General features: G+C 40.4%; 1 protein-coding gene across 1 annotated transcript in view; it reads right to left on the reverse strand.

Annotated features, from left to right (window-relative positions):
• Window positions 1–22262, reverse strand: part of TMEFF2 (transmembrane protein with EGF like and two follistatin like domains 2) — a 668344-nt gene that overhangs the window by 532181 nt on the left and 113901 nt on the right. The window contains exon 4 of the mRNA XM_088456946.1: window positions 6133–6159. Coding sequence (XP_088313072.1) covers window positions 6133–6159 — 27 coding nt within the window. The remainder of the gene's footprint in view (window positions 1–6132; window positions 6160–22262) is intronic.

Raw genomic sequence — 22262 nt, forward strand, 5'->3', positions numbered from 1 at the left:
AGGATTAAGTAAGTCATTTATATAATGTAAAATGAATATAGCACACACTGTAGAAATGTTCAAAGTGTTATTAGCATACAATTGTCCAAACGCACTAAGCCAATCTGCATTAAAATATTCTTTCTACTTAGCTTGAATAACTATATATTCTATTATTCCACATTATAGTGCATGGGTTGATGCCCGATACACCCAGGATTGTATGAGTCAGTTTCCAAATTATTACAGCTTGCCTAAGGATAGGTGGGAAACTTCTTTATATCATACCCTCTAATTGTCTCTGAAGTATATTATTTGACAGCCCCCATCCCCTCTCCCTTGCTCGCCTTAGAAGCGTGAAATATCATCCTCAGCTTTTTCTCTAACCCACTTCTTTTGACGTGAAATCTGTACTGCTAGATAATACAATATTATATTGGGCATTGCAAGGCCAACTGAAGCCATAAGTCTGAACAAGGTCTTGATCTTACATCTGTGATCTTTTCTTCCTCTAAACTTTGCTAGAAATAATTGTAATGAATATAAATATATCTGTGTGTTTATAGTATATATATATATATATATATATATATATATATATATATATAATAATCCGGGGAATGACATTCCAAATAACAGTGATGTAGCTGCTGCCAATGCCTTCACAAGAACAATGTACACTGCAGAGGATGCGGCACTCAAGGCATACTTCAAAGGAATCACAGCATAGCCAGTTGCATCAACGTTTCAGTTTTTCAAGAAAAAAGTTTAGTAAAACTGAAATGTTTTGATGCAACTGGCCATGATGTGATTTCTTTGAAGTATGCCTGGAGTGCCGCACCCTCTGCAGTGTATAATAAATAAATATATATATACAGCGCAGAACTGGTGGCACTGAGGGATTTTTAAAGAAAGGCAGCAAACAGTCAGACAGTGTCCTGATGAAAATACTCATGTATTGAAACGTCGGCTTGACTGAATTATCGCTGTTTGCTGTTTTTCTTTAAAAATCCATGAGTGCCGCCAGTTCTGCTCGGTATTTGTGTCACACCTTGTGTGTGATATGCTTGGAAGGCAATGGGGTAAGAAGTGATTTTTTGTTTTATTGAGTGCCGGATTCTACTTTGGATTTATATATATATATATACAGTCAGGTCCATAAATATTGGGACATTGACAGAATTTTCATATTTTGGCCTCTATTCACCACCACAATGGCTTTGAAATGAAACAAACAAGATGTGCTTTAACTGCAGACTTTCAGATTTAATTTGAGGGTAATTATATCCAAATCAGGTGAACGGTGTAGGAATTACAACGGTTTCTATATGTGCCTCTCACTTTTTAAGGGGCCAAAAGTAATGGGCCAAACTAAACAATCCTAAATCAAACCTTCACTTTTTAATACTTTGTTGCAAATCCTTTGCAGGCAATTACAGCCTGAAGTCTGGAACGCATAGACATCACCAGACGCTGGGTATCATCCCTTGTGATGCTCTGCCAGGCCTCTAATGCAAATGTCTTCAGTTCCTGCTTGTTCTTGGGGCATTTTCCCTTCAGTTTTGTCTTCATCAAGTGAAATGCATTCTCAATCGGATTCAGGTCAGGGGATTGACTTGGCCATTGCATAACATTCCACTTTTTAGGCTTAAAAAACTCTTTGGTTGCTTTTGCAGTATGCTTCGGGTCATTGTCCATCTGCACTGTGAAGCACTGTCCAATGAGTTCTGAAGCATTTGACTGAATATGAGCATATAATATTGCCCGAAACACTTCAGAATTCATTCTGCTGCTTTTGTCAGCAGTCACATCATCAATAAATACAAGGGAACCAGTTCCATTGGCAGCCATACATGCCCACGCCATGACACTACCACCACCATGCTTCACTGATGAGGTGGTATGTTTTGGATCATGAGCAGTTCCTTTCCTTCTTCAAACTCTTCTCTTCCCATCACTCTGGTACAAGTTGATCTTTGTCTCATCTGTCCATAGGATGTTGTTCCAGAACTGTAATGGCTTTTTTAGATGTTATTTGGCAAACTCTAATCTGGTCTTCCTGTTTTTGAGGCTCACCAATAGTTTACGTCTTGTGGTGAACCCTCTATATTCACTCTTGTGAAGTCTTCTCTTGATTGTTGACTTTGACACATATACCCCTACCTCCTGGAGAGTGTTCTTGATTTGGCCAACTGTTGTGAAGGGGTTTTTCTTCACCAGGGAAATAATTCTTCTGTCATCCACCACAGTTGTTTTCCGTGGTCTTCCGGGTCTTTTGGTGTTGTTGAGCTCTCCGGTGCGTTCTTTCTTTTTAAGAATGTTCCAAACAGTTGATTTGGCCACACCTAATGTTTTTGCTATCTCTCTGATGGGTTTGTTTTGATTTTTCAGCCTAATGATGGCTTGCTTCACTGATAGTGACAACTCTTTGGATCTCATATTGAGAGTCGACAGCAACTGATTCCAAATGCAAATGTCACACCTAGGATCAACTCCAGACCTTTTAACTGCTTAATTCATAATGAAATAAGAAGGGAATAGCCCACACCTGTCCATGAAATAGCTTTTGAGTTGATAGTCCCATTACTTTTGGCCCCTTAAAAAGTGGGAGGCACATATAGAAACCGTTGTAATTCCTACACCGTTCACCTGATTTGGATGTAATTACCCTCAAATGAAATCTGAAAGTCTGCAGTTAAAGCTCACCCTCTTTGTTTCATTTCAAAGCCATTGTGGTGGTGAATAGAGGCCAAAATATGAAAATTCTGTCAATGTCCCAATATTTATGGACCTGACTGTATATATATATATATATATATATATATATATATATATATATAGGTAAAACTGCATTAACCCTCAAAGTCAAAGTAAGGGAAAGCTTATTCCAGGACTGTTTTTTTATTTTAAAATGATCAATGAGTGGTTCAGTGTTGTATAATATAATATGACACATTCCTGTGTATTTAAATATCTTGGTCATATTTAATGTAAAAAAGGCTCCATCTGCAGGACATATTACCGTATTGAGAAAACAATGGGCTTGGTTCAATGGATTCTTATACCTGAATTAATCCAAAGCCATCCACCAAGTGAAGTAGTGATTTTGAGGAATTGTTTGCATCAGCCAAGAAAAGAAACATGTCATACAATGTAAAACTATCAGTACAGTACAACTGGTAGTTCTAAAGCTGGGTACACACCTATACAATCATCGGGCCATTCATCCAATATCGAGAGAACAGCCATTGGATTGTATCGCTGTCTACCCTGTCCTGATGCAGGAGCGTTAGCCGATAAACGGCTTTTAAAGCCCCTGTAATGGTCGGTATCGGGAGGTCGCATCTTATGTACAGTTTAATATTCGTAGGTTCGACCTCCCGATCCCATAGAAACCCGTACACACTGTGTTATGCCTGCACAGTGTGTACACGGCTGACAAGGGGTCACACTGGGGACAGACTGCATGACTGATCGAGACAGTTTTACCCGATCAGCCTGCAATCATAATAGTGTGCACGCAGTTTAAGACACATATCAAAGTTAGATCTGATGCAATATGCTAAGGTTTCAATTGAAAGGCAAAGAGTGCTGTTGAGATAGACAGCCTTGCCATGTGCTCCAACCTAGAGGAAATAGGTGTGATACATATCCATACACACAAATTTTGGCTGCAGGGACAGAATAAAACAATTTCACTCAATGGAAAATAAATTGTACCAAAACATTTCAATACTTCCCACAGATATACTCACTGGACTAAATGAAAGGCCTTGGTAGCAGCATAACTTACTACAACTGCCTCAGCGCCATTTCCACATGGAATCTTATCCTTACAAATGTAAATGCCTCAAATTAGTGATGTACAACTACCATGCATAAAATTGTTTAGGTCCCAATGAACCATGTAAGGAATTACTTTATAAAGCTAAGACATTTGCCAATGTTTTAACATCTTGAACATAAATGGGAGATTGGGCAACAGAACCCAATTAAGTAAAAAAAACTAAATTAAAGCTTCTAACATATCCATGTATTATATAGTTTTAGAAGTTTAGGTACAAAAAATATTTCCAATCTCTTATAAAGTTCTTGACTTTCCGGACACCATCTACTTCAGGTGTAATAAGTAAATGGCAAGGCTTTTTTCTTTTACTGGAATTTGAATCTAAATAAGTTCTTAATTCTAGAAAAAAAATTTAAGGTAATTGGATCTCATTAGATAATTCCCTAATTCTGATGCATATTTTGCCTGAGATGGGTAAAACTGCTGATAAAAATGAGAAAAAAAAATATTTTTAATAATATTCCTTAAAAACTGTTTACTGATTTGTTCATCCAAATTTACTGGGATACAATTACTAGAAGATTATGTATCTTGACTAAGTAGGTCATGAATCTATATACAATTAGTAATAAGTGCTAAAACACAACAAATACTTAGATTTGTCCAAGGGATAATCAATCAGCTCTTTTCATACAGTTCATCAACCATAATCTGACAACTGCTCACTCCCAGGGTTCTCAGCCAGGTCCACATAACAAGAAAGATTCAACATGATAAATGAATAACCAATATGTCATAAATTACATGTACAATTGTAAATAAACATTTTAATACTTTCATATTTCCCTCCCTGTCACTAATCCACTCTGTGCACCCATCCTTAGTCATACTTTAAACCTGTAAACTAACAACCAAACTATGCCCTCACACATTAAAAGTGAAGTGTTAAATGAGGAAGGAGACATGAAATGTCAGCTCTTTTAAAATGTAAATCCTAGATTATACAGTTTATTGTTATATTTAATTTAACAAAGTACATATAACTGTAAATGTATTTATCTATGAACATAAAATTTGAAATATTAGAAATAAATAACCATTTAATCGATTTTTACTTCTGCTGTAGAGAAATTTTCCATCTAGTCAAAAGCCTCACTTAGTGACATTAAGAAGTAGGTTTTCTCATCAGCTATTACGTGGAGTCTCACAGGGAATAGTATACAGTAAGGAAGCTGCAAATCACTTAGCCTTTTTTGTAACTTGAATAAATTGAGATCTGGATTCCTGCATTTCCAAAGCAAATGTTGCAACAGTTGGATTACATTTCAGTGGCTCCCACTCTCTTGCCAATAAAGCACAGCAACATGGTTCTTATACTGCAGAATTTTCATGAGTGTACATAGTGTGTTACCTGATGGAAGTGTCTGAGTAGGAAGTAGATGTGCACTACCAATTGTGTAATGAGGGGTACAGTAAATACACATATTCTAAATTCTTTTAACAACCAACTTTCTATACATTCAGAACTGTTATCTTCCACATTCTGTAGTAAACCCACAAAACTAAATGTATTTCTCAAGATTGGAAAGCTTTTGTTTACATGAGGAAATTTGCAAAGATAAACTGGAAACATCTTATATGGAAGAGGTTGTAAGTCTCCTCAAAAGGGGTGTGGTATAGGAGATAGACAGTAATTAGTTAGACAATGTCTAGATAGACACCAGACACTAGATAGACAGGGAAAAAAGTTAGACACAAACAGTCTACACATTAAAGTTAGACATGTAAAAAGTTCGACAGGTACAAAAGGTCGACAGGGTCAAAAGTTCAACTGAAAATAGTCGACACAAAAATGGTCGACAATTTTTTTTTTTTTAGCCCTACTCTTCACCCTAACCCTCCCCTTGGTGCCTAACCCTATCCCTCCCTCCTGGTGCCTGACCCTAACTGTCTGGGTAAGTGTCTAACCCTAACAGTGGGGGTAAGTGCCTAACCTGAACCCTCCAGTAGGTGCCTAACCCTAACCCTGATCCTAAAATGAAATGTAAAACAATGTGTCGACCATTTTTGTGTCAATCTTTTTCATGTCGAACTTTTGACCCTGTCAATCTTTTGTACCTGTTGAACTTTTTACATGTCTAACTTTAGTGTGTCTGACTTTTGTCTGTGTCGAACTTTACTTCTTGTCTGTTAACTGTCTAACATCTGGTGTCTATCTAGACATTGTCTGACTAATTACTGTCTGCCTATAGTCCGGAACCCCTCAAAAGAAGGGGTTCTAACCTCCACTTCTCCGCTTCATGACAAATCAGGGAAAGACCAAACTGAACCACATCTAATTTTTCAGACAATGCATGAACTCTTACCTCCATCACCAGAGCCTGAGCCTCCCTCTGAAAAGTAAAGAAAGAATACAGATGTTAAATAAACATTCTGTTAAAGTATGAAAATTAATATAAGTTATATGATATCCTGTTAAGTATACATTACAGAAAAAAATAACAATTATATGATGGTCTAATCCAGTGTTGGCTAACCTTGACACTCCAGCTGTTGTGGAACTATATATCCCAGCATGCCCTGCCACAGTTTTAGCATGCCCTAATAGCAAAACTGTAGCAGTGCATGCTGGGTTATGTAGTTTCATAACAGCTGGAGTGTCAAGGTTAGCCAACACTGGTCTAATCTCAACTGATATGTTGACTGTTTATTTTCTTTTATTTTGCCTTTTTGTACAGAACAAAGTGTTCAAGGTTAATGCAGTATTATGCAGGTTGTGACAGAGAAACAGAGAGAGAATCATGTTCATTTTTTGTCATTGAGTTTAACCTTTTTTCCCAGTATAAATTCTGCTTTCTATACAAGAGTTGAAGAGCCAGCAGTGAACACAGACAAACTTAACAATAGAGCAAATAGGGTGATAAATTAACTTAAAGGTTACCAAGAGCATTTTAGCTGCATCTCATATCATGTTCAGAATTCAAGATTTGCAAATGTATTCCTCACTGTATTAATGAATCAACCACAAAATAAGAGCAGAAGAATAAACATACAAATAATTTTAACATTTATTAAATAATACCATCCTTACTTTAACTCCCAGCTGCAAATTTTATGTTTTTAAAAATATTGGGTCACTTTTTTTTACATTAATGCACCTACCATTACGTGTATTTGCAAATGTTGTCCAACTAATGATAACGTCTATACTTACAAATTAGGGATGAGCGGGTTCCGATTTCTGAAATCCAAACCCCCCCCGAGCCCCCCCGATCCGAGCCGGGAAACGAGTACAGCTGGGGTTTTCCCGCCAGACTCGGTTCCCAGAACGAGGCAAAACGTCATCCTCGCGCTGTTGGATTCTCGCGGGTTTTGTATTCTATAAAAGGTCCCCGCGTTGGCGCCATTTTTCACCGGCTGTGGACAGTGAAAAGGGAGGGTGGGGGGTTGCTGTGCTGGTGCTGCTGTTGTCCATAGGGGTTGTCTCCAAAGTCCATAGGGGCTGGCTGGGCTGTGTTGTGCAGTGCTGTTGTCCCATAAAGGCTGTGTTGTCCATAGAGGGAGGGTGGCGGTTGCTGTGCTGGTGCTGCTGTTGTCCATAGGGGCTGTGTCCAAAGTCCATAGGGGCTGGCTAGGCTGTGTTGTGCACTGATGTTGTCCCATAAAGGGTGTAGTCCTAAAGGGGTGCTGTAGTGTTGTCCAGGGGGTGTTCTGTCCATCATGGGTGCTCCCCCAAGTGCAAAAAAATATATATATTTTTTTCTGTTTGTGTGCACATTAGCCGCACGTGCATCAACAAAATAGCAGCGCCAAGCGTGCGCCTGTGTCATAAGTCAAGGGCCGGCTGGTCTGTTGAAGGGTGGTGTAACCCCCAAAGTGCCCCAAAAAATAAAAAATAAATATTTTTCTGTGTTTGTGTGCGCCTTAGCTGCATGTGCATCAACAAAGTAGCAGGGAAAGATAGAAAGCATGTTATCATTGCAGCTGCTGTCACACAAACTCAACAAACACAAAGTGAAACTGATAGTTTGAACTTGGAAGAGATACATTTATGCACAAGGGGCAATGGCATAACCCATATGGGTGCAGGGTGTGGAGTGCACATGGGCCCATCTGTCAAGGAAGCTCCTGAAATTAGTGGGACACACTGCACCCATGAGTTGGGCCAATTGCCACCTCCTGTATTTGACTTTCTCCAGCATGGTAAGCTGTCCTATTCCCAGCTCAGTTATTAACCATGAGTCCCTGCACTAGATCATGTGAGCATCACATCATTTGGTGTTTGAGGACCCAGCTATTTTACTGTATATATGAGCAAAGCAGCGTGAAGAGGACAAGTCAATGACAGTACATGGTGAGGGGATGAATAGGGATGGGAAGGGGAATAAAGAGGGAGAGGGTTGGGATAACTAGCAGAGGTATCAATATTAAATGAGATGATGAAGGAAATAGTGAAGAGAGATAGTGTGTAGGGATAAGATGAATAGCAGGGATGATGGGGATAAAGAAGTATAGGGTAGCTTGATGAATAATGGATGAAGGGATGGCTAAGGGAGACAATGATGAGTCGTGAGATATATACTATATAATATATATATATATATATATATATATATATACCCACAACGTGCAGCACTCCAGTCATACACATTGGTAATATATATATATATATATATATATATATACATATATATATATATATATTAGGGGTGAGCGGGATCCTAAATAAGGTACCCGCGTCGGCGCCATTTTCTCACTCGGCTGTGGACAGTGAAGAGGGAGGGTGGGAGTTAGGGCTGGCTGCGCTGTGTAGTGTAGTGTAGTGTAGTGCAGTGTAGTGTTGTGCTGTGCTGCGCTGTGCTGCTGTTGTCCATAAGAGCTGTGTCCACTCCTCCAAAGTCCATAGGGGCTGGCTGTGTTGTGCTGTGCTGCTGTTGTCCATAGGGGCTGTGTCCACTCCTCCAAAGTCCATAGGGGCTGGCTGTGTTGTGCTGTGCTGCTGTTATCCATAGGGGCTGTGTCCACTCCTCCAAAGTCCATAGGGGCTGGCTGGACTGTGTTGTGCAGTCAGTTGTCCATAGGGGCTGTGTTCACTCCAAAGTCCTGTGCAGAGTCCCAGTCCTAAAGGGGTGCTGTAGTGTTGTCCAGGGGGTGCGCTGTCCATCAGGGGTGCTCCCCCCAAGTGCAAAAAAAAATAAAACATTTTCTGTGTTTGTGAATTGTGTGCGCAGTAGCCGCACGTGCATCAACAAAGTAGTGCCAAGCGTGCGCCTGTGTCATAAGTAAAGGGCCGGCTGGCTTGACCGTTAAAGGCTGCTGTAACCCCAAAGTACACTCCAAACAAAATAAAAAAAATATTTTCTGTGTTTGTGAATTGTGTGCGCAGTAGCCGCACGTGCATCAATAAAGTAGTGCCAAGCGTGCGCCTGTGTCATAAGTAAAGGGCCGGCTGGCTTGACCGTTAAAGGGTGCTGTAACCCCCAAAGTACACTCCAAACAAAATAAAAAAATATTTTCTGTGTTTGTGAATTGTGTGTGCAGTAGCCGCACGTGCATCAACAAAGTAGTGCCAAGCATGCGCCTGTGTCATAAGTAAAGGGCCGGCTGGCTTGACCGTTAAAGGGTGCTGTAACCACCAAAGAACACTCCAAACAAAATAAAAAAATATTTTCTGTGTTTGTGAATTGTGTGCGCAGTAGCCGCACGTGCATCAACAAAGTAGTGCCAAGCGTGCGCCTGTGTCATAAGTAAAGGGCAGGCTGGCTTGTCCATTACAGGGTGCTGTAACCCCCAAAGTACACTCCAAACAAAATAAAAAAATATTTTCTGTGTTTGTGAATTGTGTGCGCAGTAGCCGCACGTGCATCAACAAAGTAGTGCCAAGCGTGCGCCTGTGTCCCATAAATAAAGGGCCGGCTGGATTGACCGCTAAAGGGTGCTGTAACCCCCAAAGGGCACTCCAAACAAAATAAAACATTTTTTTCTGTGTTTGTGAATTGTGTGTTCGGTGGCCGCACGTGCATCAACAAAGAAGCAGCCCTAAGCGTGCGCCTGTGTCCCATAAGTAAAGAGCCGGCTGGCTCATTTCTTAATGGGTGGTGTAACCCACAAAGTGCACTACTCTCCAGCAAAAATAAAAAAATATTTTCTGTGTTTGTGTGCGCCTTAGCCGCACGTATATATCAATATAACATAAATGGAGGACCAAACTTTCTCCGATAAAAATAAAATAGGGAAAGATCAAGAACCACTTCCTCCTAGTGCTGTTGCTGCTGCTGGGAGTTGTTCATCATCCCAGAGAGGAAGTAGGAACACCACTACTTTTACTAAACAATTGACCCTCCAACAGTCCCTAGCGATGAGGATGAAGTACGACAGCAGTCATCCTGAAGCAAAACGTATAACTGAGGCCTTGACTGCTATGTTGGTGTTAGACGTGCGTCCGGTATCCGCCATTAGTGCAGTGGGATTTAGACAATTGATGGAGGTAGTGTGTCCCCGGTTCCAAATCCCGTCTGGATTCCACCTGCATCCTCAAAGCAGCAGCGACAAGCGTGCGTCTGTCTGTTAAAGGGTGGTGTAACCCTCAAAGTGCGCTCCACAAACAATAAAAAAATTCTTCTTTTTTTTCTCTTTGTGAAATGTGTGGGCTGTAGCCGCACCTGCATCCTTAAAGCAGCAGCGACAAGCGTGTGTCTGTCTGTTAAAGGGTGGTGACACCCTCAAAGTGTGCTCCACAAACAATAAAAATATTCTTCTTTTTTTTTCTGTCTTTGTGAAATGTGTGGGCTGTAGACGCACCTGCATCCTTAAAGCAGCAGCGACAAGCGTGCGTCTGTCTGTTAAAGGGTGGTGTAACCCTCAAAGTGCGCTCCACAAACAATAAAAAAATTCTTCTTTTTTTTCTCTTTGTGAAATGTGTGGGCTGTAGCCGCACCTGCATCCTTAAAGCAGCAGCGACAAGCGTGTGTCTGTCTGTTAAAGGGTGGTGACACCCTCAAAGTGTGCTCCACAAACAATAAAAATATTCTTCTTTTTTTTTCTGTCTTTGTGAAATGTGTGGGCTGTAGACGCACCTGCATCCTTAAAGCAGCAGCGACAAGCGTGCGTCTGTCTGTTAAAGGGTGGTGTAACCCTCAAAGTGCGCTCCACAAACAATAAAAAAATTATTCTTTTTTTTTCTGTCTTTGTGAATTGTGTGGGCTGTAGCCGCACTTGCATCCTCAAAGCAGCAGCGACAAGCGTGCGTCTGTCTGTTAAAGGGTGGTGTAACCCTCAAAGTGCTCCAAAAAATAAAAAACTATTTTTTTATGTTTGTGACTTGTGTGCGATGTAGCCGCATGTGCATCAACACAGTAGCAGCGCCAAGCGTGCGCCTGTGTCATAAGTCAAGGGCTGGTTTGGACATCTGGTCTGGACTGAAGGACGTGCCAACAATTTCTGACAAGTCTACTGTCACTGCATATGATACTGTCCTCAAAGCAGCAGCGACAAGCGTGCGTCTGTCTGTTAAAGGGTGGTGTAACCCTCAAAGTACGCTCCACAAACAATAAAAATATTCTTCTTTTTTTTTCTGTCTTTGTGAAATGTGTGGGCTGTAGCCGCACTTGCATCCTCAAAGCAGCAGCGACAAGCGTGCATCTGTCTGTTAAAGGGTGGTGTAACCCTCAAAGTGCGCGCCACAAACAATAAAAAAATTCTTCTTTTTTTTTCTGTCTTTGTGAAATGTGTGGGCTGTAGCCGCACATGCATCCTTAAAGCAGCAGCGACAAGCGTGCGTCTGTCTGTTAAAGGATTACATCCGTGACAGCATCCAAGTAGGCATGTCAGACAGTCCGTACCTGTACTGGCAGGAAAAAGAAGCAATTTGGAGGTCCCTGTACAAACTGGCTCTATTTTACCTGAGTTGCCCCCCTCCAGTGTGTACTCCGAAAGAGTGTTTAGTGCAGCCGGGAACCTTGTCAGCGAAAGGCGTAGGGGGTTGCTTCCACAAAATGTGGAGAAGATGATGTTCATAAAATGAATTATCAACTCTTCCAGGGAGACCAGCCTCCAGAACGTACAGAGGGACCTGTGGTTGTGGATTCCAGCGGGGACGAATTAATACTCTGTGAGGATGAGGATGTACACAACACTGAAGAGGGTGAGGAATCGGTGGATGAGGAGGATGAGGACGACATCTTGCCTCCGTAGAGCCAGTTTGTGCAGGGACAGATTAATTGCCAGCTTGTTTTGTGGGGGTCCAAACGAACCAATCATTTCAGCCACAGTCGTGTGGCAGACCCTGGCGCTGAAATGTTTGGTTTGTTAAAGTGTGCATGTCCTGTTTATACAACATAAGGGTGGGTGGGAGGGCCCAAGGACAATTCCATCTTGCACCTCTTTTTTTTCTTTGAATTATGTACTGTTTGGGGCCTAGTTTTTCAAACTGCCATCCTGTCTGCCACTGCAGTGTCACTCCTAGATGGACCACGTGTTTGTGCCGCCCACTCGTATCTCTTAGCATAGTCATCCAGCTACCTCGGTGCAACCTTTTGGATATAAAAACACTATTGTGAGGTGTGATGTGAGGTGTTCAGAATAGACTGGAAATGAGTGGAAATTAAGGTTATTGAGGTTAATATTAGCATAGGAGCAGAAAAACCCATAAATTCTGTGATTTTAGCTGTTTTTATGCTTTTTAAAAAAAAAAATACAGATCCAAAACACAAAACCCAGAACCCAAAACACGGAAGGGTGGTTTTGGCAATACCAATCCAGATCCAAAACACGAAGAAAGATCCAGATCCAAAACCAAAACACAAAAAGTGACCGGTGCACACCCCTAATATATATATATACATATATATGGTAAAACAATGTTCCACTGCAGGTGGAGCAGATGTAAAATGTGGAGAGCGATTTAAATTTGAGAGGGGCTTGTCCAAATCTATATTGCAGTGAAAAAATAAATATGTCCAGTATTAATGGACTAGATGCAAAAGCAGCCAGTATTAACCTTGCATGCAAAAATAAATAAATAAATGTATTTGCATCACAACTTGGTTTGTTATACAAAGTTACTTTCTCTTTTTACTTTGCTCCCAAATCAGAATCAGTCCCATTGTGTATGTGCACAAAGATTTAGCAGAGATTGTCAGGGAATAAATTGTGTAACAACACCCATGCTGCAACATACAGAAAAGCATTTTACTCCTTGGTATAAACAGGTAATACATAAATCAGATGGCAGACCAAAAAAAGACTATGAAACGGTATGTTTACTCTATTGTTACCCTTGCTTTTGGTGATGGGGATAATGACGATGCATATATTAATAGTTCTGACAATGTAGCTGCACCTGATGACATTGCAAACTGTAAGTTCTCAATCATTGGCACTTCATTATTGTAATAATCGTATATTAGCATTTCAACTCAACAATTGCTATTGCCGCCAACCATCACAGCTGAAATGATTAAACAGAGGAAAAATACAGCAATACTCATCCTAGATCACTGTTACTAAAGCTACACTTAGCAAAATTGATCACTTTAGAAATTATCCCATTTGTTGAGTTTGTGTTATAATCACAATTCATGGCTTCTGCAGAACCGAGATGGCAGGTACATAGTTGCTATTATTTTGCAAACAAAGATGTACTAGCTTTAAACTTCAATTAAAAAACACTACATTCTTACAGTTCTTTCAAACACCATTTTTAACTTTCATTTACTGCGTTGTGCTGCCTACTGCTCCCACAGAGATTCTAAATGGTTGAAAGCAAGTGGATGTGATCAAATACAATTGGGATACTGTGAATCAGCGATAAGTGAACAGCGATTTGTAAGCAGTATAAAATTTGATCTCCTGTATCAGTGGAATAGGGATGGACAAAGAAGATGAGAACAGTAAGGACATGTATACATAAGTATAGCACACCAGCACGCATTTATCTGGATATAACTCAACATCAAGGCATATGGCCACTTCCCACAAGGTGAAAGCAAGTAGTAACTAGGCTACAGTAATCATGAAAATATACCATGGATTGCTAGTTAATTCTTCATGATTATTCAAAGTAACTTAGTATTTAATGTGTATATAGGTGTTCATACCTCTCAACAATCCCTAAAGAGAGGTTAGGACTTTTGCATGCACCGAAAGGTTTGACTACGCTGCAATGGGGGTGGCCTCATGGCAAGGGGATGGCCTCACAAGAAATGTATGAGAGAGCTATGCCCCCCCATTTTTTGTCAGCGGGTGGGTCGGCAGGACAGTGACCAAAAAGCGATATTGTCCCGCTTCAATTGGGAGGTACGTGTGGTGTATATTTAAAAAAATTACATGAGCCTGGACTAAACCCGTACTATTTATAAAGTAACAACAATTTTAAAAGCAAAGACCAAGTGGGCTTTGTTGTGGAGAGACAGGCTATGGATCACACCAGTTGAGCTTTTAATATCATTGAAACTCAGGCTCACTCTGGGGACATGCCTTTCACACTTTCAGTGGATACAGAAAAGTCCCTCAAACAGATCTGTTGTATGTAAATTTGGTATCCATGGCAGGTTCAATGCCAATATAGCCTTATAATCAACTTCCTCAGCTCTGGTATACTGTACACAAATGGTTTAATCTATTTTCCCTATTACAGATGCTACTAGGCTGGTATGCCCCCTAGCTTCTCTCATATTTGATTTAGCCATTTGGTTAAGAAGATACACCTTTCTGACACCATCATTGTTCTTCACAAGTATTATCTCTTTGCTGATGAGGAGCTAATTTTCAGTGCTCATGCTTAAGCCTTACTCCCTGCCATCCACTCAATATTAGATGCCAATTCTGTGGTAGGGATTGTTATCACAATGTGGTCATCAAATAGTTACCACGGTTGCAACATGCTTTACAACCATCTCATGTCAACCATTCAATGCTTTAACCATCAAAAGTATGCTAGTGCAAATGTGCAGTGGACATCTGAAATGTGTGCATGCCAAAAGAGCTCTGCTATGGACACTCCTTTCTGGTGTATGCAGCAGAAAGTACTATACCTCAGCTGCCATCAAAACAGTCATCAGAAAGAAGCATGCAATGGTGGCATCCATTGCAATCCTGGAATTTAATGGAAAAAAAGCATTTTCATTGGATCGGCAACATAAATGGTTGCCAACCATCAGTTTCTGAGGGACTGTTAAGCTACCTCCTATTATAAACTTTACAATTCCAAGATGGAAATACTCCCTCTTAATATCCTATCCTGACTTAATTAAGATGATTTAATAATCATTCTTTGTTACAGAAGCTAGAAGCCATTATGAGAGATTGGATAGATTATGGGATGGGATTTCATGTATGGGCAGGATAGATGCTATTAAAATGATAATCCTCTCTAAATTGTTATCTCTTTTTAGATCCAATCTGGTCTTGGTTTAATAAGTTTTATGTGGTTATTGCAATATACGAGGTCTGTCTAAAAAGTTTGATGAATGGTCTGATATATATGTATACTACACTTGCAACAAGGTCGCTCATGCGCACTGACATGCATGGACATGTCTGGAGCTGCCCTCAATTGGGGTTTCCCGAGGCCGCCACCGCACTGCCATTGCATTCATTTCAACAGAGTGTCCAGAGCAGTGTGCATCGAACAGCAATGGACAATAAACAACAGAGTGATCCAAAGAAGTGCGATCCCCTGGGAATGCTTAAAGGAAGTCCGCCGTGATAAGGATTTCACTTAAAACAAAGAGAAGATGTGCAGCAGGTTATGCTTTAGATATAGGAACGCTTTTAATATTCTAGAGACTTCCTTCTGAGACTCACCTCAACAAAATATAATGCATTCACATAAAGGTAAACAGCAATGGAGCAATGGAGCTCGTCTTCCACTGATTCCTTACCACTGCGAAAGCGTGCAAACCAATCGTACACACATTTTCTACTCACAGCATCCTGCCCATACACTTTCACCAACATTTTGTCTGTCTCCGTCGCCGATTTACCCAATTTGAAGCAGAACTTAATGTTGTGTCGTTGCTCCATTGCTGTTCAACGCACACTGCTCAGAACACACTGTTGAAATGAATGCAATGGCAGTGTGGTGGCTGTCATGGTCCTCCGGCCGATCCCTCCAGATACGCCAATCTGAGAATCGCCGCCCATGACTTTTACAAGTTAACTCAGCAGGCGTGGTTAAATATCTGAAAGCTGCCACCAGCAAAAGTAACTATAATGCTTCAGCATAAGGTGAGCCTTTGCTCTCACCTGCATACACACTTAGAAAAATAGGTAATGTGGGCCAAGTTTAGGCCTTCGGTCATAAAAACACAGTTCTAGAACTAGAATTAATATTTTAATTCAAGAATACCTTTAAAGCTTAGTTACAAAAGTTACAAGATTATAATAATATTAAATAAAAAGGTTGCACACAAGTTACTTACAATTTTAGAAATGAAAAGGGAAGAAACAAGCCACGCCTTTGTCTTTAGTGAGTCCCTAGTGACGAACTCCGATTCAATCTGTACCACACGATAGCCCCTCAGAAATGAACACTGACCCAGAAGTCAGTTACAGTTTTATGCCTGTTTCTCCAGACAGCTCTGGTCACTCCCCTCCCTTGGGGTAGTTTAACCCTTCCATTGCTAAGGTAACTGAAACACAGGGTTTCTTGGTCACTTGAGCAGGGGTTAGTTCATTTAATTAATCATTGCTCACTCCATCCTGTTTGGAGCTCATATATTAGGCCTGTGTCCACAGAACTGGACACTTTTTACAGATGGCTAGGGGAAAGATTTGACACCTGGTTGATCAGTTTGTCTCTTCTTGGCCTGTAAGCCTGACCCTCTGTGGGGTTATAACCAAACTCCACTCTTTGATCCCTGCTTTAAGTGAGGAAACCATAAACATTAACAACTTGTACCCTGAGCCTAGGGCAATAAGTAAACACTAGCCAGTCCATTAACTCTCAGTTATACAATTTGAAAAGTATTTCTTCTACAGAGAATAGATAGATTGTACATACAATGTAAACAGTGTCATTGGACATTTATGGCTGGGCAGGAACACAACTTCCTATAACCTCTCTTTCAACTTTTGTTAAAAGGGCTTGTCATTTTCTACACACAGATAACATTCCATACCAAGTTAAAGAAACAAAAAGAAATAACCAGTTACATGTTTATACCATTTGCATCATGCACAGTTATGCCCATGCGGATGCAAAATCCATCTTTTCAAGACAGTGGCGGCCTCGGGCAAACCCCGACTGGGGACAGGTCCAGACATGTCCATGCATGTCACTGTGCATGAGCAACCTTGTTGTAAGAGTTACAAACAGATATATCAGACCATTCAAAAACTTTTTAGACAGACCTCGTATGTATTAAAGAATGGAAGAGCCAAACAGGAAAGGAAATATTGCTTCTCAAGTCTGCAAGGATTCTGGCATTCCCAAATATGGAAATGCACAAACTCTCCTGAATCGAGACCCAGATCTGTAATTGGTTGCCCACATCCAGTCTCAACCATGGATTGTACTATAATCTGACATGCATGGAACCTTCCCTCTGAGAGATTTATTGTAGCTACACAAATATTTCAATACATCTACCTCCAAATATATGATTGCCGCTCTTAGAGGATGGAATACATTTTCAGACACCTTAGGACCCTTTTCCTTCCCCTCAGCTAAACTCTCTACTGCGAGTTGGGCTCTCTCAGTTACAAATCTTAATTTATCTAACTTTGTAGACTGTGAGATTTGTTCTGTAATGAGGTTCTCATGTTTTTTTGCCAACTATGTATCATTTTCATTTGCCACCTACAGGCTTCTACAAGTATATCCAGGTTAGACACTAGATTCACTGCTGCCCCTACTGGGGTCACTCTCATAAAGATTAATGGGAATGCTCTGATTGGTCAGAGAGTGTGAGAGTCGCTGTGCTGTGACCAGTTAGAGTGTTCCCATTCATTCTTATGAGAGTGACTGCCAGTGACCTGTCATTGCCACCACAACTCCATTAGGAGTTTGTCGCTAATGGTATTTTTAATTTGCCAAGATGTAATGGATGCTACATGGACTGAAGTGGATCCTTCCCAAAGGAAGTAAATGTAGTGTCTCGTACTATTTTTATTTATTAAAGGAATTTTTACTATGGTGTGTGTCTCATGTTTTTTTTGTAATATTTTCTTTATAGGTGCACTGCAGGTGCCAGTGAGTGTGGTCTGCCAAAGCATGCTAGCATTTTGGGTCCTCTAAGTACCAGAAAGACCTGACAGCCCTTAAAATGGGCATGCCAAAGCTAAATGTGACATGTAGTGCACCAGTAAAGAAGGATATTAAGTCTATTTTTTACACAATATTATTAACCCCACACCCACCATCCAGTGGTGTGGGGAATAGCATTAATGTCATAAGGGCAGAGATGCATGTCTAAAAGGGGATGGCCAGTTTTTATCATCTCTACCTCCCTATGGATTTCAGCCCTTTGAGGGGAGCTCACACTGAATGCTTCCTCTGCTATATTTCCAGACCCAGGGGTGGTTAACAATTCTGGTAGGGGGACACCACACATTTTTGTGTTTTATTTTTGCATATCAGACCATTAATTCTCAAAATGCATCTTCATTACTGCTGGTTCTTTTACTTTCTGGGCTAAATACTGCTCCTATGAGACTGCATGGGAGCAGTATTGTGCCTCTCCACAAAACAGAGGTAAGAGAAAGCATCAGTGTTGTTTTAGTGTAGTTCGTTTGCTCCCTGTTATGAAAAAATGACTGGAAGGTGTGGCATATTATTCAAAATTGGATAACTGTCATGACCTCACTAAAAGGAATTGCTTGAGCTCTTAAGGGATAGGCTAGATCCTCACCTGCGCTAGAGGATAGGCATCTCCCTGTTGATGTCCATTAATTACAATATGTATTGACAGCAATTGAGGGAGTGTTTTTTAGTTTATAAGAGTATTTTTTTTAACATTGAATTTGCAATGGCTTACCATGCATTAACAAATTAGTTGCATCAGCAAAATCTTAAGAATCAGCTTTACTATTCTGGGATGTTTTAGTGTGAGAAGATGGTTTATTATGCAAAATCAGATCGTCAAAGACTGGCCAAATTGTACATGGCCACTGGAGTTTACAGGATGAATGGATCTGCCTGATTGCACATGCTTATTTATCAGTTTGTTCTGATGCTGCCTGGGCTTGGTTGATCTATATTGATGGATGTCCATTAACTATTTACCAATTTGGTAATGTTTCAAATATGCCATTTTATTTATAGGTCTCCCTCCGGGTGATTTAGGCACTTATGCATTTATGATTGGTGCAGCCACTTCTGTTTCTTCTACTTTTGAGATCTACTGTAGGCCATGGGTCTTTAGAAGTTGTTGGCTTTTAAGCATTATGTATGGCAGGCTAAAGCAATTAAAACCAGAGCTTTAGACTACTCATTGTGTTTTACAGGGGTCTGTGAGGCACTTGTTTTTTTCTACACAAATGCAACAAGTACTGAATTTTACCTTTAATTCAATATATAAAGATTCTAGTAGGTTTTTTGTTTTATGGTCTCCGTTCCGGTTACCATGCTTTTGTCTTACACATTTGTTGTGTTTTTCATTTTTTTTTGTCTAGCTGCTCATTTTTGTGGCTTGTCATCTTATTTTTATATTTGTTAATATATTCCTTAATGAGTCCCTTTCACATGATATTGCAATGTAATGCCCATATGGATTATAGGACATTACTTTGTGTTTTAGCCTTCAAAATCGTTGGCTGCTTTTGATTGTATATTGGCACTGAGGTGCATTGGCTGGGTTATTGTGACATGTTGTGGACTGATTTAAAGATGCATCTGTTGGATTAGATGCATGTTATTGGTGTTTCAAGAATAGTGCTGATCCACCTAGGGGGGAATGATTTGGGCCAATGCACACTGTTAGGTTTATGATGCCATTGTGCATGATTTGGACCTGTTGCAATGGTCTTGGCCATTTTGTAGTTTGTTTGGTCAGCCATTAAACCTTGCCGAAAGTAGCGAGCACTGAAGTCAGGTTCTGTCATGAATGAGGCAAAGCAGAAGGTCAACTCCGCTGTTGCTCATTTTTCATGGTTATTTTTATGGTTAAAAAGTGGTGTTGTTGTTGAGCATCATTTGATGAGGTTTAGAGTTGCTCATCTATTTTGGTCTGAAAGTCTTAATTTGATGGCCAAATATTTGTATTTGTTTATAGAAGACTTATTTAGGGGTATTGTGGAGTTGGTTTAGATTTTAGTTTTAGGCTAAGTGTACTGTATGGTGGCAGTGTTGCAGCTATTAGTTGTCATGTGGCGATACTACGGCTGCATATATTTTTGAATTGTTTTTAGTTGTTAGTGCGTGTGCTCTCCTAAAGAAATGTTTATTTCCAAATAAATGCCCCTTCCAGATTCAACACAAACCTGTTTTATTAATCTATGAGAGTTAAGCCCCAACATTTAATTTGTATACGTGTTGTTGTTGTCATCAGTTCTTTGTCTGCCACCATACAAACTATAATCATTAAATAGAATAAGAATTTATTTTGTCAAAGTTAATTTGGCCAGATTTTAAACATGTACTCTAGTTGTCAAATGTCTTTATTTATTAGATAAGTATTTAAGGGGTCTGTGTGAAAACTGTAACTGATAGAGAACTTAGGGCCTGATTCAGACCCACTCGCGAGCGGCTGTCCGCTCGCAAGTGGGTCGATGTTATGGACTGAGCATGCGCACGACGGAGGGAGCTCCGTCGTGCGCATGCGCCAGACGCGACGAGCGAAGGAAAGTCCTTCGCTCGTTGTGTCCGATCAAAGGGGGCGTGCTGTCAATGTTGATTGACAGCACGCCCCCTTTGGTGGGCGTGCCGGGGGCGTGCCTCCCTGTCAGAAGCCGGCCCACTGACATCACTAGTGATGTCAGTGGGAGTGATTTTGGCTCTGATAGAGCCAAAATCACTCCGGAGCTTGCGGTTGAAAACCTCAACCGCAGGCTCCGGCTCGCAATTTCGATGGTCGCGATGGTCTCGACCATTGCGACCATCACAATGCACGCTCGTATAGCCTGTGGGTGGTGACCCACAGCTATACGAGCGTCCAGGAGGACGCTCCATGAAAATGGAGCCCGGCCCTCATTCAGAGCGTGCGCTCTGCTCAGAGCGTACGGCTCTGAATGAGGGCCTTAATATGTTAAATTACAGTGTAAATTTTGCAATATATCTAAAAATTGGCGACTATAACAAGTGCTGGGAAAAGGTGTAACAATACCCCAATCAAAATACCAGGGTAAGCCAATTATCACAATGGTAATGTGTAGTCATGAAATAAATTTCCTGTTTGGAATATGTGGAAACGGAATGTGCCAAAACACACACACATCACCATCAAAAAAAGATGAGGGTCTTATTTATCACAACATGCTGTGTAGCCCTGAAAATTAACATTCTTTATTGTTACATATTGTGGCCATCAGGTGAAATGTGAAATAGTTGGAATAGGCCTCGCAAACAGCTCCGTTAGTCAGTGAGGGGTCAGAAGATCCCTCTCCATCTGGTTTCATCATAGGGAACAGCGGGCTGATGCCATCTTTAGATGTTGTGAGCTAATTAAGTAAGCTCTGAAAAGGTAAGATTTTTGGAGCTTGTTATATTTTCCCTTAGTGCCTTACACATAGAAAATTATGAGGGCGGCTCCTGCATGCTCTGTTCATTGCAAAACAGGAACACTTCACATCATTTTTAAATAATTGTGAAACTGAATTCTGCCATAGACATGGAGAAAGAGACATTAGCTTATGTTCTAATGACAGAAATAGTTTGATAAATAGGCCCCCGAGTACGTACAGTCCTGGATTGGCATAACTAGCAGACTAGAAAAAAAGACAAGGATGCTCAAAGCCATTTGAGATTACATGTATAAATATTCCCACTGTATTTAAACAAGATAACCTGCCACCAGAGATAGAGATTTGTAAGGAGGTTCAATTACATGAGTATATGGTGCATAAATAATATTCATGCACTCAGCAGCACTTGCATCAGAAAACTGGAGGTGTATATCACAGGGTCAGGATGGTGCAGACCAAATGGTCCACTGTGTTAAACAGAGGGTAATACTTAATGTAAGAGGAGGAAGCAGTATTCAATAATTTAACAATCCTCACAGACCTCCTTTATGTATCATCAAGCAAATACAAACATAACCAGTAGGGGTAGGAAATGAACACGTTGCCTTTAATAAGAGTTTGGTTACTACTGTATGCATTTTTTGTAGTTTTGTTATTGTCTCATCTTAAAGCATAAAAAAGCAGACATGGTGATCCGGCTTTTAGCCTTGAAATTAGATGATATATCAACCTTCTAAAAAAACAATCTCTCTTTTCTTATGCATCCTGTCTGACAAGCTATTTTACATAATATATGCAAAATATTTTTTGAATTTAGCTATATTTTCTGTCAGATAAACTTAAAATAAAATGTTCTAAATTTCAGCATCTAAAA

This window comes from Taudactylus pleione, unplaced genomic scaffold (assembly GCF_031769625.1).
Source record: "Taudactylus pleione unplaced genomic scaffold, aTauple2 ptg000728l, whole genome shotgun sequence".
Taxonomy (NCBI): Eukaryota; Metazoa; Chordata; class Amphibia; order Anura; family Myobatrachidae; genus Taudactylus; species Taudactylus pleione.